The sequence below is a fragment of the Macaca thibetana genome, chromosome 2, assembly GCF_024542745.1.
Source record: "Macaca thibetana thibetana isolate TM-01 chromosome 2, ASM2454274v1, whole genome shotgun sequence".
NCBI classification, from domain to species: domain Eukaryota; kingdom Metazoa; phylum Chordata; class Mammalia; order Primates; family Cercopithecidae; genus Macaca; species Macaca thibetana.
In genome coordinates, this window is record NC_065579.1 from 136,882,541 (window position 1) to 136,899,638 (window position 17,098).

The 17,098-nt window shown below is 35.0% G+C and overlaps 1 protein-coding gene across 1 annotated transcript in view; it reads left to right on the plus strand.

Annotated features, from left to right (window-relative positions):
* GRM7 (glutamate metabotropic receptor 7) overlaps positions 1-17,098 on the plus strand; it is a 912,442-nt gene that overhangs the window by 439,579 nt on the left and 455,765 nt on the right. The window contains exons 3-4 of the mRNA XM_050778591.1: positions 9,255-9,396; positions 16,405-16,559. Coding sequence (XP_050634548.1) covers positions 9,255-9,396; positions 16,405-16,559 — 297 coding nt within the window. The remainder of the gene's footprint in view (positions 1-9,254; positions 9,397-16,404; positions 16,560-17,098) is intronic.

The window sequence follows — 17,098 nt, forward strand, 5'->3', positions numbered from 1 at the left end:
GACAGTGTGGTGATTCCTCAAGGATCTAGAACTAGAAATACCATTTGACTCAGCCATCCCATTACTGGGTATATACCCAAAAGATTATAAAGCATGCTGCTATAAAGACACATGCACACATATGTTTATTGCAGCACTATTCACAATAGTGACTTGGAACCAACCCAAAGACTTGGAAACAACCCAGATGTCCATCAGTGGTAGATTGGATTAAGAAAATGTGGCACACATACACCATGGAATACTATGCAGCCATAAAAAAGATGAGTTCATGTGCTTTGTAGGGACATGGATGAAGCTGGAAACCATCATTCTCAGCAAACTGTCGCAGGGACAAAAACCCAATTATCGCATGTTCTCACTCATAAGTGGAAATTGAACAATGAGAACACTTGGACACAGGAAGGGGAACATCACACACGGTGGCCTGTCGTGGGGTTGGAGGAGGGGGGAGGGATAGCATTAGGAGATATACCTAATGTAAATGAGGAGTTAATGGGTGCAGTACACCAACATGGCACATATATACATATGTAACAAACCTGCACATTGTGCACATGTACCCTAGAACTTAAAGTATAATAAAAAAATAAAAATAATAAAAAAAGAAAAGTTGTCTTATTAGTATATATTCCTGTGAGAACAAGATCTTTGTATCTTATGTTAATTTCTATATTCCCCTCATAGCAACTAAAAGAATTCCTGAAATATGAAAGTTGGTTAATAAATATTTTTAAATGAATACATGAATCTAAAAATGGCAAAGAAAGTATCACAAAGTATCAACACAAAGGAAAGGAATATGACATCAGAAATCTGTAAAACTTAATTGCAGCCTCAGCTGTGATGCAGAGTTTCTCAATCATTTCCCCTTTCTGGAACAATTTCACCATCTGTAAAATGGAAGCGTTGTTCTAAGTGTTGTTTTAGTTCCTAGATTTTAAGGTTAAGTCAGCTAGTGTACATATAGCTGTGTCCAAGATTGCTTTAAGCCTCAGCATGTCCTCAAGTATAATGCAAATGTTTCTCAGGCAAAATATTGCCTGGGATAAAATGATAAAATTCCTGAATACATTTTATAGAGACTTGCTGTTCAACATTTCTTGGCTGAAAGATATGATGGATTCATTCCTCATTAGCATGTGCAGATAAAACATGCATTCTGCTCAGAATGAGAGGTGTGGTCCTCACTGTCAGGGAACAGAGAGTTTTTTATCTAAGCGTTCAGTTTCCTGTGGTTTGTCTTAGGAAGTCTTGTGTACTTCCACCCCAACCCCACCAGCCTAACCTCTGCTTTTTATTATACTTTACTGCAACCATGCTTATCTATCTGTTCCCCAAAATGTTCCCTAGATTCTGGCTGCTGAACGCTTTTGGGGGTGTTCATCTGTCCTTGCTTCCTGTCTTCTTTCTTTCCTCTCTCTCCCTTGGCAATCCAGAAAGGGGTATGGACGTGTCAAAGATCACACAGAGAGCTAGAGGCTAAGAAAGATCAAGAACCCTGTACTCTTAACTCTCAATGCCTCTATCACCAAAATCTTTGTCCACCCCTCCCCACCCCCAGGTGCTCTTTCCAGTTTCTTTGTGGCCATTTACACTGTTCCACTGTCTCCCTCTCTCACCTAACAATCTTGTCCACAAATCCATGCAGGTGCCAGCCACACCCTCTTCCCAGCATCCTCACTGCCGCAGTGATTCCTTGGGACTCTTAACTTTTAATTTTCTTGACTTTTTTTTTTTATATTCAAGAATTTTCTTTTCTATACTGAGCTTGGAATGTTTTGAGGTAAAGATCATTTAGGACTGTGTTCAGTTGCAAATAAGAGAAAACTGACTGCTGTGAGTTGACACGAAAAGGTGTTTCATTTTCTCTCATATCAGGAAGTAGGTGGGTGCTAACAGTATTTATTCTGTTCAATGGTGCATGATGTCAGGGACTCTGGTTCTCTCTCTTTTTCTGGTTTACCAGTTTTAAGGAATTGGTCATCCTTTTGCTGTGTCCTAGTGGTGCCAAGAGGACAGTAATAGTGCAGACATCATAATATATAGAGGGTTAGAGGAAAAGTCACAGCTTTCTCTCTCTCTCTCTCTCTCTCTCTCTTTCCCCCTCCCTCTGTTTTTACCATGGGAGTAAAACTTTTCCCAGAACTGACTCTAGGAAATTTCTCCCTCTTTTGTGGGTCACGTGATTATTTGTAGTTGAAAAGAGGCTGGGAGATTGGGAAACATACTTGACCCCTTTTGACTGTGATCAGTGATGAGCGGTTGTGTGGGACTGGATGCCTCACCACCCTAAAACCAGGAATCTCTCAGCAAAGATGGGAGGGGAAATGGAGGTGATATGATTTGACTGTGTTCCCACCCAAATCTCCTCTTGAATTGTAGCTCCCATAATTCCCACATGCTGTGGGAGGGCCCCAGTGGGGGATAACTGAATCATGAGGGCAGTTCCCCCATACTGTTCTGGTGGTGGTGAATAAGTCTCAGGAGATCTGATGGTTTTTTAAAGGGAAACCCATTTCGCTTGGTTCTCATGTTTTCTCTTGTGTGCTGCCATGTAATATGTGCTTTCTGCCTTCTGCCATGATCGTGAGGTCTCCCCAGCCATGTGGAACTGTGAGTTCATTAAAGCTCTTTTTCTTTATAAATTACCCAGTCTTGGGTATGTTTTTATCAGCAGCATGAAAACACACTAATGCGGGAGGGTTGGACTGTCTTATTCACAATGACCTTGACCTTTCAAAGTTAACCCCTCTCTTCCCTCCATTAAGTATCCTTCCTTTCACAGACATGTAACATCTCATTTGAAATTGAATTTCTTTTATAAAACCTTTGGTGATTCCTCTAACAAGATGTGTTCTATGTATGTTTATCTCCTTTTATAATATGTATTCTCTTCTCCTCTTAATCTGTGGAGTATGTGAGGACAGATCACTGTCTTGTCATTTAGCTTAAAGTATTGAAAGATTAAAACCTCAGTACTACTCTGCCATTCAGTTGTGATTTGAGGTGAGTTATTTTATTTCAGAATGCCTCTTTTTTTCTCCCCACTCATAAGGTGGTATAATCATTGAATGTGTTAATAGATAAGAAGTACTTAGAATAGCATCAGCACACAGACAGAACTCATGGGACCCAGTCCTTCAACTATGATTAATATTATCTCTGTTAAACTCTTTGGATCTTAGTTTCTCCATGTGTAATGGAGATTTGGATGTGGGTATTCTAAGGCTTCTTCTGCTTCCATGTATTACTTCTTTAAAAACAAACAAACACCATTGAGGCTGGGCATGGTGGCTCACGCCTGTAATCCCAGCACTTTTGGGAGGCCAAGGTGGGCGGATCACCTGAGGTCAGGGGTCCTAGACCAGTCTGGCCAACATAGTGAAACCCCATCTCTACTAAAAATGCAAGAATTAGCCGGGCATGGTGGTGTGCACCTGTAATCCCAGCTACTCAGGGGACGGAGGCAGGAGAATTGCTTGAACCCAGGAGGCGGAGTTTGCAGTGAGCTGAGATCGCGCCATTGCACTCCAGCCTGGGGGACAAGGGCGAGACTTGGTCTCAAAAAAAAAAAAAAAAAAAAAAAAATTGAGCTTTTCTTATAATAGTCTCAATAAATATTTACTAAATTAAATTGGGATATCTAAATAATAGATCATCAATAGAACTGTATTGTATATCAGCTCTCTCAGGATTGAGTTGCAGGCTTTAAATTGTTTTCTGTTATTTCTGCTTATTGGATCAAAAATAATTCATAATCATTTGGGAGAGAAAAGTATTTTATTGGAAAGCATCTGTGGTGTGATTCCTGAGATTCTTCTTGCTGTTAAAGATTGCTAGCTACCAAGCGTAGACAGAAAACTGACCAGTTTTCAGCTCTGAATCAAGAAGCAGATTGATTTCTGGGACTCTGAAATTCTTTTCATTACTTCAGTGGCTTGTATGTATCTCTCTTGTATGTATCACTCTCTTAAGGTTTTGACAGTGGACTTTCTCAGTGAAAGCTGAGGTACTATGAATGGAGTTGTCCTCTCTCTCATGGCTCTTCAATTGCAACATTTACGATGAAACTTTCCAGTTCTCCCTACTTGTTGGCTCCCCACAGAAGTGTGAATTAATTTGACAATTGCAATACCAACTGGCAGCATCAAACTCTGATTATATTTTTTGTGTGTCCGAGGAGAATGTAGTGTGCTGACTTATCACCATTACTGAGAAATAAGCTAAGTGATATTCAGATACCAGATATATGTGTGTGTGTGTGTGTGTGTGTGTGTGTGCGCGCGCGCGCAATGCACGATTCCATTTTTTGCTGGTAGGTACATGGGACCATCATTGTTGTCTCACAGTGACATTCTTGGTATGGCTTCAATGTTTGTGTTGATGTCATCTACTCACAATATAAGTGTATTTTTAAACCTACCACATTCTCTTATGGATCTGAGGCAAATAAGGGGTGGATTGTCCTTCCAGCAGGTACAATTCAAGCCTTCCAAGAACTGATTTTCAAAACAGCATGTTTATTTCTCTCTGTTTTCCAGTTTTCTTTCGTTTTTACATTTTAGCTTTGCGAACAGGTTTATTCCCATTACCATGTTAATAGCCAATCTCTTCTGTTGAGGTGTTTAATTTTGCTCACCTGCGGGCAATTCCCTGTAAGAGGGGATGAGCATCTCAATTCTGCAATCATGAAACTCTGCACATCAGTTCCCCCAGTGTACACCGGGTGAGCCCTCAATCTATGTGTGCAGACTGCTCCTCTACTAGACATGTTGCCAAATGGAGTTTGCTCCAGTTTGCTTAATCATTCAGCTGTAATTGAATCCTGATGGGAAGCTGGGTTTCCGTACAAAATTATACCCCTTCTCTTGCTGAGAAGGTGGTAAAGTAACCATTTCTTCTCCCCAGGAGTCCCAGGACAGTTTGCAGATGGTTTCATCCCACCATTCTCCATAATGCTTTCCAGACTTGGAGGAATCATGGTATTGAGACTGTAGTCGCCATTGCCCAGGGATATATCTGTTGCTGGCTCTCTGTACCATTGTAAGCTTTATAACAAAGCACAATGATTTACCCTTTCCTTCCTTTTCACTATGCCACCTTCCTAAGAGCTCCTCAAAAAATGTTTGGCAAAAATATCATTGAACAAATTTTACTTCTACCCAAGTAGGCTACAACCAGTATGGAGACACCCAGGTGAACATGTCTCAAAATCTGACCACCTGCAGCAGTTTCACGTAGAGCAGTGTGGGCCCAAAGCTAGCGGCATCAGCATCACCTGGGAAGCTGTTCCAACTACAAATTCACAGGCTTTACTCAAACTGACTAAGAATCTCTAGAAGTGGGGATCAGAAATGTGCTTCACAAGCTCTTCTGTAAGTGTGAATTCTGGTATTTTGTTTGATTATTTGTGTTTTTATTGCTGAGTGTAAGAGTTATTTATATATTCTGGATACATTCTTTTATCAAACATACACTTTTAACCAAGTCTCTGACTTGTGCTTTCGTTTTCTCAATGCTGTCTTTCACGGAACAAAAGATTTAAATTTTCATAAAATCCAATTTATCATGTTTTTCTTTGTAGATTGTGCTTTGGATGTTATGTTCAAAAACTCATTGGCAAAATCCAAGGTCATATTGATTTTCCCTTTGTTTTATTCTAAAAGTTTTCTAGCTTTATATTTTACACTTGAGTCTATTATCCATTTAGAGTTAATTTCTGTATAAGATATAAGGCAAGGTTTATTATTTCTGCATAAGAAAATCCAATTATTTTGGCATCATTTGTTGAAAAGACTATTCTTTTTCCTTTGATTGCCTTTGCATGTTAGCCAACAATCAGTTGACTATATTTGTGTTGGCGTACTTCTGAGGCTGTATTTTCTTCCCTTTGTTCAACTATCAATACTTTTTACCAACATTATACACTGCTTGATTCCTGTAGCTTCAAAGTAAGTCTTAAACTTAGGTGGTGTGAGTCTCCAATTTTTTTATTTTTCAGAATTGTTTTGACTATTCCATTTCCTTTGCCCTTCCATATAAATGTTGTTAGATGTTGAAATCTACAAAAATAAAAAAAAAATATTTACGGAAAGTTTGATATAGATAGCATTGAATCCATAGATAGATTTGGGAAGAATTTACTTACATGTTTAAAAATATATTTTAGCCATGTTTTATAGTTTTCAGCACACGGACCTTGTACATATTTTGTTGCCTAAGTAGGACTGGTTTTTTGGTGATACTATTAAATGGCATTGTGTTTCAATGTAAAATTCCAGTAGTTCCTTGCTGATACATGATTCACTGTTGCTTATTGAGTTTCATATCCTGCAACCTTGTTTAAGGAACTTATTCCAGGAGATTTTTTGATAGTTTTTTTTTGGGGAGTGGGGGATTTCTATGTCATATGTAAATAGAACTGATTTTACTCTTTCCTTTGAAACATGTATATAGTTTGTTTCTTTTTCCCCCCTCATTTTGGCAAGAGTTTATAGTACAGTATTGAACAGGATAGGGCAACTTGCCTTGTGGTGTCTTACTATTAAATGTGACGCTAGCTGTAGGCTTTTTGTAGATGCCTATTCTTGGGCTAAAGAAATTATCTTCTAATTCTAGTTTACAGAGTTTATTATTGTTATTATAAATATATATAGAGATAATTTTGTTAAGTACTTTCTCTGCATGTATTAAGGTGCTCATGTTTTTTCTTAGTCTGACAATATGTAAATAATGATTGATTTTTCAAATAATTAATTAGCCTTTTGTTCTTTGAATAAAACCCACTCAGTCTTAATCTTTTTAAAAATGTGTTGTTGGATTTGTTTAGTTAAAATATTTTTAAGAATATTTGCAAATATGTTCCAAGTAATATTGTCTGTATTGCTTTTTTTTTGGTAATTTTTGTTTAGTAATGTCTTTTCCTGGTTTAGGTATTAGGTAATACTGATCTCATAAAATGAGTTATGTTCTCTCTTCTTCCATTCTCTGGAAGAGATTGTGTAGATTATGTTTTATGTATTCATTCACTGATAGAATTCATCAGTTAAACCATCTGAGCCTGAATCTTTATTTTCTGAAAGATTTTTAAATGACGAATTTGGCATTTTTAATTTACATAGGACTATTCAGATTATTATGCATTCAGTTTTGGTACTTTGTATCTTTCAAGGAATTCTTTCATATCATTTACATAGCTGAACTTATTGATGTAGAGTTATTACTAATATCCTCATGTTGTGTTTGGATATCCATGAGATCATCAGGGTTACCCTTCTTTCATTCCTAAATAGGGTCATTTGTTAGTTCTCCATTTTTGTCTCAGTCTGCATTTCATATCTATCAATTTTATTTATATTTTGAAAAAAAGCAACTTAAATATAATAATAAAAGAGCTGGGATCTTGCTATGTTGCCCAGACTGGTCTCCAACTCCTGGGCTTAAGTGACTCTCCCTCCTCAGTGTCTTGAGTAGCGAATCTGTAGGTTTTCACAATCATGCTCTGCTAAAAATGCAGCTTTTGATTTCATTGTTTTTCTCTATTATATTTCTGTTTTTAAACTCATTGATTTTTTTGCTTTACCTTTTATTATGTCCTTTCTGTTTTTTTTTTTTTCCTTTGGTATTTACTCAGTTATTTTCTCTTAAAGTGAAAGTTTAGGTTGCTGATTTTAGATGTTTCTTCTTTTCTAATATAAACATAATGCCATGTTTCTATCTAAACACTGCTTTAGCTGTAACTTACAAATTTTGATATATTGTACTTTCATTTATATTTAGCTCAAAATATTTTAAAATTTACCTTGACACTTCTCTTTGACCCATGGGTTATTTTGTAGTATATTGTTTAATTTCCAAGTGTTTGGAGATATTCCTGTTATCTTTCTGTTATTGATTTCTACTTTGATTCTGTTATACTCTGAGAAAATACTTTGTATTATTTCTATGCTTTAAAAATGTTTTTTGTATGGCTCAAAATATGGTCTATCTTAATAAATGTTGCATTTGTGCTTGAAAAGAATAAGTGCGTTTCTGTTGTGTGGGTTGTCAGTTAGGTCAAGATGATTAATAGTTTTGTTGGGTGTTTATATGTTAAAGAAGGACCACAGGTGATTCCATGTATGCTGAAAGTTGAGAGCCACTTGGAGTGAGGTAACACTAATTGGGATTCCAGTGTAATGAAGGCTTAATTTTGTATTTGATTTTATATTTGTCCATGTTTGTGGAAGTCTAGAAGCTTCCACCCAGTTGTCCATGTTCTAGGTTTGAGCTTATTGATTACAAATATCTCCTAAACACATTACACATTAGAGTAAGGTTTTTTACCTGTCTCTGTCCCTGGATCTTGTGCCCCTTGCATGGCCGTTAGGATTTTTCTATAAATATTTCCTCCATCCTTTTCATCAATACTGGCTTTTAAGTGTGTTTTATAAAATGCTAGATCGAGGAGCAGCTGCTAAGCAAGAAGCAGGGAAGTAAGATGTATACACATTGCTTAGTAAACTGATGAGTATTTCTCCATCGTGAAATTCATAATGCCAGTGAATACCATACTGGCTCTGACAAGTTTGGAGTTAACACATCTCTATTCCTCCCTTTCCCTAACATAAAATGAGCAATATTAAATACTTTATCAGATTTTTGAGAAGACTAAATGAGATAACATCTGTAAAACACTTGATGACTTGGGCACATAGTATGTTGTCAATAAGTGTTTGTTACCATGATTTACTGTAGTTGGTGTTCTTGATTTTAGTTTATTCCATTTATTCCACTGGAATTGATCTTTAAAAATAGAGATGGGTGAAAAGGGAAAAAAAATTCTGGGAATGCAAACACCACAAAAGTCACAGATACACAGAACTTTACCTGTTCCAATTTCTTTATTGTAGTTTCCTTTTTGTAGTGTTAGTAAGGGGTATTGCATTCAATTCAAAAACCTTCTTCAACCTAGCCACTTTTTCTTCCTACCTAAACCTGCCTCCTCTGAAGTAATATCATTGGTATTGCTGGGAATCATTAGATATTTGTAAGTGTACTATAAGGAGAATGTCATGCAATACCATGGAAAGTGCATTAGGTATGAACAACATCTCAGGACTCAGCATGATGTCTTATGCCATCCTCGCTTAGCAACAGCATCAAGGAAGTATTGTGTATCCAGGATTCAGAATCTCCTCATCTACCTTCCTTGGCTGCTTTGACATCCCTGTGGAAGCATTCTTGACACTATGTTTTCTTTTCTTAAACAGGTGGACTCTGCATTGCCCAGTCCGTGAGAATCCCCCAGGAACGCAAAGACAGGACCATTGACTTTGATAGAATTATCAAACAACTCCTGGACACCCCCAACTCCAGGGCCGTCGTGATTTTTGCCAACGACGAGGATATAAAGTAAGAATAACTGGTGACATTTGTTAATATGCATGTTGCAACTTTAGGATAAAGATGAGGCTGCCGGCTGTGACAGGAAAAGATAGCATAAGATCAAAGCTGTAATCATACAGCGGCAAAGTCTGTGCTTGCCTCTACCCCGACACATATAGTAGTAGCATGGTATGGTCACGTATTTTCCCTCTGTTAGCAAAATAAGTATTCAATTACTTGTAAAAACAGAAAACTCTAGATGTTTTAAAGGTGTTTTATTTAACATTTTTTCCAAATATATTAATAACAGACTTTTATCCAAAGAATGGTTCTCTTAATGTAAAAGAAAATGTCTTAACATTCTGGTTTTATTGCTAGTGCTTTAACTTCACTATGTTCAAATCAAAAATTTGTCCTACCTCTACATTCTCCAATCCACTTTTTCTTTTTTCTTTTCAGACCTTGATCCTTCTTGGACTCAAAAATCTGCTTGTAATCTTGACTTTCCTTTTGTCCTGGTTCCTTGTATTTTTGGCCAAGCCACGTACAAGCAAGCTTTGACTTGTTTCCACAATGTAAATGTCTCTTGCTTTTTTTTCTGATCATGAACCAACCTGGTCCACAGTCCTCATTTTTAGAATTTTTAGAATATTTGCTTTTATAATCTTTATTTTTAGAATAAACAGTAAACAAACCTGATTAGAAAATTTAAAATAAAGGTATAATTTCCATCTTGTCCCACAGCTAACAAGTTCTCTCCAGGTACAATAGCTAATTAAAAGTTTCTTATATATCCTTGTGGAGACATTCTGTATATATGCTAGAGGGATGTGCTGCTTGTTTTTACACAAATGGTAGCATATTATGTGTATTCCTGTTCAGTATTTTGTTTATCATTTTATCATGGAGATCACTGAATATCAGTACCTATACATCTATTCAGTCTTTTCAATAGCCAGGCAGAATTTCATTTTACATAGGTACTGTAATTTATCTAACTGCTCCCTGATTGACATTTAATTTGGATTACAGACTATTGAAATGCTGCAATTAACTTCCTTTTGCACAAATCTGTGTGTATAAATATAAATAGAAAAATATGTTAATCTATAATGTATTATGCAATATATAAATTTGTAATGCAATAAAACATAACATGCAAATATGCTTTATGTAGATATCATAAATATTTATAAAATACATTTCTATTAAAAAATTTCTAAGACAAAGGTATGTCCCTTCTTAAAAATATATAAATATTGTCTCCCAGAGGAGTCATGCCAATTTATATGTCCATTGATGTGAAAGAGTTATTTGTGTGTGTTTTAAATCTTTGTCTATCTAATAGTTCAAAATAATATATCATTGACTTTGAGGTGAATATCTTTTATTCAGGGTAAAGGTTTAATGGCCTGGACCCTTAAATTCCTGCTTGGATTTTTCAGTGTCTTTACCACCAGTGTCTCCAACCTGTCTCTCTCCCTGCTTTGTGTATTCTGGACCCTGCCCCTGAATCCATCCATCTCCTAGTATAAAGCTCTGACCACAGGTGTGGTGGCAGGGCTGTTAAATGGAAAGAGTTTTGAAGTTTTAAATGAGGTTTATTTGCTCCTTAGATAATGAGCACTGTCTGACCTTGGGCAAGTTCCTCCCACTGCCTTCCAGGTTATTTGGGCCTCAAGTCTCCTACCAATAAAATGAACATCCTTTAGAGTTCTTTTTCGGGTGATCTGGCTATTTCACCTTTCTAGTCTTATTCTACTCCAAATTCCCTCACGTTTTGCTACTGAAGGCACATTGCTGTGGTATGATCTCCCTCCCAATTCTGCATGCATTCTTTCACCCTCTCTGGCCCATGTTTCCTTCCCTGCTTCATCACCTCAATGCTATCTCTAGTGCTGTCCTCTCAGGGAAGATTTATCTGATCAGTGTCACTTTGGAAAATTCTTCGTACTAACTCAGTTTCATTGTTATGTGAATGGTGTCATTTTTATTGTTGGATTAATTAATGTCTGTATTCTTCACTAGTTTGTAAACATTTGGGCAGAAATGATGCCTCTTTCAACTTGCTTTTGTATTCTCAATAACTCAGAGGCTCAGGACATAGTAGAAGCTCAATAAATGGCATTGAACAAGTGAGTGAAATTCCTAACCTAATGCTTCATATTTAATAATTTAACAGTAAGCTTCTTTTTTTCCTGAACTTCGTGGTGATTTAATATGTGAGCTTATTTTCACAGTTTAGGCCTCATCGACATTCATCCAGTTCTCCATCCAAAATGCATAACTCTGACCCTCCGATTTGTTCTGATTACTTCTCCATCATGGTCTTTGCTCATGATGTTTTTCTCTCTTTATCTGTCTAACTTATGTCTCTTCTTCAAGGTCTATTTCAAGCATTCCATACTCCAGTTTGGGAGAACTGATCCCGATTCTGATCATCCCTTAAATGTATTATTTCTCTCCTTACAAAATTATCTTATGGCATTTTTCCCTCACTTTGTATTTTAGGTATCTATGAGATTTTGTTTTCATAATATTACTCTTTCTGTTCTGGTACTTTAAAAAAAAAATCTGCTAATACCCTTCTTATTCATCTTATAAGTCCTTTTAACACCTATTTTACACTTTTGCTAAATATGTAATACATTGGTAAGATATGGCCTTATGTTTATTTTTAAATAGATTGCACAAGGCACATAAAAGATGTACGGCATATAGTTCTGGTAACTAATTGGTTATAATACTCTTGACTTGCAAGTAGTGTGAGTTTTTCATATTTGGATGTAAACTGTATATAAGACATTCAATAATTATGCGCATTCTTTTTGCATTAGACTTGTGTGTTAAACATTATTATATATTGTCATTCATAATAGTGATGACAATAATTATTCTTGAGCACAGTACTAAAAGCCAACAGCATATAAAAATGTCTTCTAAAACGTCATCTTAAACACAGTGTCTGAGTTGTACTGATAACCCATAATGTTACATTATTTCTTTCTTCAGAAGATTTACATTGTAGATGGGAAAATTTGAGGTTTCTTGGAACATTAACTTCAAATACTTTGTCAGAGGGATAGCAGTGAGAAGATATTAATATCTAGATTTTAAAGCTAAGTGCTAAATCAGTCATGGGTATTGATAATTTGGATTTTAGACAAGAGTGGATTCTTTTTCTGAAATAATTTATTCTGATTATAAAAGGAACACATGCTCACTGTAAATCCACTGGGAAATAAAGATTTTTTTTATTGTTTTTTTTTTTTTTAATAAAAGGAACTGTTACATTTTACTTTGCCCCCAATCTGCTAGAAAAATTAAAGGTTAAGGAGAATAATCATAAACAATAATTTTAAATAATCTTCTATAAAACCTGCAATTCCAACACTCAGAGATAATTACTAATAAATTTCTAGTTTAATTTTTGCAATAAGTTTTTTTACACATACACAAATTTTCTCCAACAGAATAAAGATCACATAGAATTTTGTCATTTTTTGCAATTCATATTATAGATTAATCATTTCATATCACAAGTACTTTTAAATGCTTTAATTATATTCTTATAACCTCCAAATTTTATGTTAATATATTAAACTGAACATACTTTTGTGTTTGTATCAGTTTTGACTTTCTTTTCCTGTTTTACTTGGCTTATCCCTACCTTTCTTATCCTCTTCAAACTTCATCAGCACCTCCCCAAACTTGGGTTAATAAAAATTGTATGTCATTCTGTATTTTCTGTGCCTCGATATGATTCTATGCTTTTAACTATGCATATATACACACATACAAGCAATTTTTGGCCTGCTTTTATTTTGTGAGAATTAAATATTTTATCATGTGTTTCATTTTAATTTTCTTTTTTATTGTGTAGTATCTAGTTTGATACCTTGTGGAAATCAAACTAAGTACATTTGTAATTGCTCTAGAATTCATCCTTTGGGTGTATTGTCATTTTTTTTTTAAACCGGTTTCCCATTGCTCTGTATGTAGGTTAACCCAGTAATGAACAAACATTTTGACAGCATCTTTGATCATTTTTGGATACGTTATCAAAGTGGTATCTCTAGGCCAAAAGCATAAATATTTGATCTATTTTTATGAAAATAATACATTAAAAAACCAAACTACGACTAAAGTACTTTTGATGCAAAACATTAGTCTCCTGTTCCATCTCACCATACTTTCTGGTTCTGTTCTCTTTTAGCAGTTACTTTAACTCTTTAAACTGTTTCTTCTGGTTTTATCTGCATAATGTGTACATGTTGCAATTTTTGAATTATTAATTTTAAATATCTAATTCTTATGTTAAATATGACTTACTTCTATTTCTATAGTCATAATATTCTATCAGGTTTTAATTTAACAAAAATCAGTATTTACATTACTGTAATGATATAAATATGATGCACTACAGCATCAAGTATGTTTTCTATGGTAGTTGTTTTTCTGGAAAACATTTTGTTGTTTTTGGAAGTTAATATGACAATCTTCATACTTTGATGGTTATCTTTAATATTTTTTCTATTGTTGTTATAGGCCTTTCACTTTTCTCCATATATTCATATATAAGATTATCTGAGTTGCCTTGTTTTTCCTGAATATTTCCTTCCTGAAATCTCCATCATTCTGTTTTAATCTTGATCAGTTATTATCATTTGAAGAGTTTCTTCTTCTCATTCTCTTTGTTTTACCATTTCCTTTTTTTCTGGAACCTAACTGAATTTTATTCTTGATTTATTTCCTCATTTTGCTGGAGCATAACCTGTAGCTTTTTTTTTTTTTTTTTAAAGAGTAAATTAAGGCAAAACTTGTTCATATATTTTATGTCTAAAAATGTTCTCATTCTGCCTCTACCCTTAATTAGTAGTTAGGGTGGTAACGTGTGGCATCATATTTATTTTTATTAATAAATGCATCATACCTAGTAAAGAAGTCATTTACAACAAATAGCTGTGGTGACTAATGAGTTGCAGAACTCTTAACATATAGGGAATTTAGGGTTCTAATTGTGGATGGAAAAATCTAAAAGAGCTACTGAACAAATATGCAAATTCTATTTGTGTTGGGATTCTTTGTGTGTTAAATATTAACATTTTAAAGTCTTTTTGTCAGAATTTTGAAGCCATTGTGCCATCATCCATCTTTTTTTTTTTTTTTTTTTTTTTTTCGGCCTCTTGAGAGGTTAATAATATCGTTTCTTATTTTTTTTCATGTCTTCTCATTTTCTCTTGAAGAGCTTTTAAAACATTCTCATTATTTCCAGGGATCTTATATTTCGTGACATGCTTGATTTTCCTCCCATTATGCAGCTGGTTTTTTAAATTTGAAAACTTGTATTTTCAATTTTTTGGATTTTTATTTATTAAAAATAATATTTAAAGATTTACTCTATTTTCTCTGTACATTTTTTTTCTCTAAATGTTAGCTGGATATAGGTCTTCCTGGGTTGATTATTGATAAGAGGAAAATAATTTTATTTCTTCTTATTTATTTTCCAACTTTTTGTTGTTTTGCTTTCTAGAGAATTTTCTGCACTTTATGCTAATGTAATTTTCATTTCATATTTTTAATAAGAGCTGTTTCTTGTTTTTTTATTTTTCTTATTATCTTGTTCTTGATTACAGATATGATCATTCTCATTTAAATGTGTTTATTACTTTGGTTTTTTTCCGTATGTTATCTCTGCTCCACCCCACACATTTCCTTTTCCTTGTTAATTTTTCTATTTGACCATGGAGATTTTCCTCAATAATGAGTGTCTTCTGGCAATTCACATATGAGTAAGGCAGTAAAAAGCTCTGTGCCCATGGGCAGTGCATGACAACTGATGGGGTTGCCAGGGAGTCAGACTGACCATTCCATTAGAGAACTTCTTTATAACAATATCGAGAGTCTACTTTCTGATACGCATCAGATTTTTACAGAAAAATTGTTTTCTATTTGGAGTAACATACCCCTAGTTCCCAGCATTTTGTGAGCAGAAGTTTAAGATTCCTAGAGTGTCTTAATATTTCAATTTCTATTATACTGACTTAGTCATTCCCTCCCAGCCCCATCTCCAGGTTTAACACGCCATCTCTTATCCACCTTTTACCATTTTGGTGTTTACAATATCAGAACCAATTCCTATGCTGCCTTTTTATTTTATTTTTTTATTTTTTATTTATTTTATTTTTTTAAGAAAACTGTCATTTCCTGCCTGGAAGAAAAAGAAATAGAACTGGCCTTTGTCACCTTATTTACAATCTTTCACTGCATTTTGCCCTGTAGCTCTGTAGTGCCTGATACTCCCAAGTCCCGAGAGACAGACAAACCCCTTACCCTGCGGTCTTACCCACCAAAGGGGCTTCAGTTGTAGCTTTTTCTGTTCTAAAAATGGAATTACATCTCATTAATCGTCAATCCCCTATTCCAAAAATACTATTGCAATAACTTTTTCATTAATAACTATTTCCCTTTTTTCTTTTATTTGCCCTCATTGTCCTGATATGTATATATAATATTTTCAATCACACACAAGTTATACATTTTTCATGTTTAACATGGAGTTCTGTTTATTTAAATAAATAACATGTTTAATTCATAATCATATTGCTTTTCAGAGATAATATATACCATCAGCAGTAAATGAGAGTGCTCATTTCTCCAGTCCCAAGCCAAAACTCTTAAAGCAAACATTTTGGCCAATATGAGAAATGAATTTGGTACCTTGGTCTAACTTGCATTTCCATCATTTCTAACATATGTAAATATGTGTCTTTACCTTACTGGACATTTGTAGTTCTCTTTTTATCTTTTAACGTTTACTATTACTTAATCATGTTTCTCAAGATGCTTTATCTTTTTTATTATTGGTTTACAAAATATCTTTATATATTAGGGATATAAATTCTTTATCATGTTTTTTGCAATTATTTACTTTTTGAGAAATAATAGTACTTTTCTTTTTGCTGACTGTTAATATACATGCATTCAGCTGATGTTCTTTATCATTAATATAACCTTCCATATTTCTTTCCACAGGCAGATTCTTGCAGCAGCCAAAAGAGCTGACCAAGTTGGCCATTTTCTTTGGGTGGGATCAGACAGCTGGGGATCCAAAATAAACCCACTGCACCAGCATGAAGATATCGCAGAAGGGGCCATCACCATTCAGCCCAAGCGAGCCACGGTGGAAGGTATGGGTTTAATCAGCAGTAGGTTTGCTGAGAGAGGTTTTTTACCAAACTCATGTGGGGTTGTTTCAAACTTATAGCCATGAAATACAAATGAGGCCACACACCTGGTTTGTTCTTTTAGTTGAAATTCCTCTTTTGAGGAGATCATATTATTTTCATAATATCATGATTAGCAAACATTCTTTCTTTTCCATTCATGCCACGGGAGCTTTCTGAGAGGAGAGCGTTATCGTTAATAAGTAAAATAATAACACATCCAAGTGTGTATAAGTGAGCTACGTTTTCCAAGAGGACACTTTCTCTTTGCAATGCATCCATTATTTCCTTAGCAGAAGAACAACAGAATCCTTTTCCCCCCTTAACTGTCAGGGTCCCTTCCAGCTCAGGGAGGCTGTAATGCAGTACACCACCTCTCTCAGGCACCAGCCTCCCCTCACCTTCCTAGGTCGCTTTTGTTTTCATTCTGTCTTCTTGCCTTTCTAAATTTATGCCTCTTTCTATGCCTTCCTTGCTACTGCAAAGATACTTAGAGAGACAGA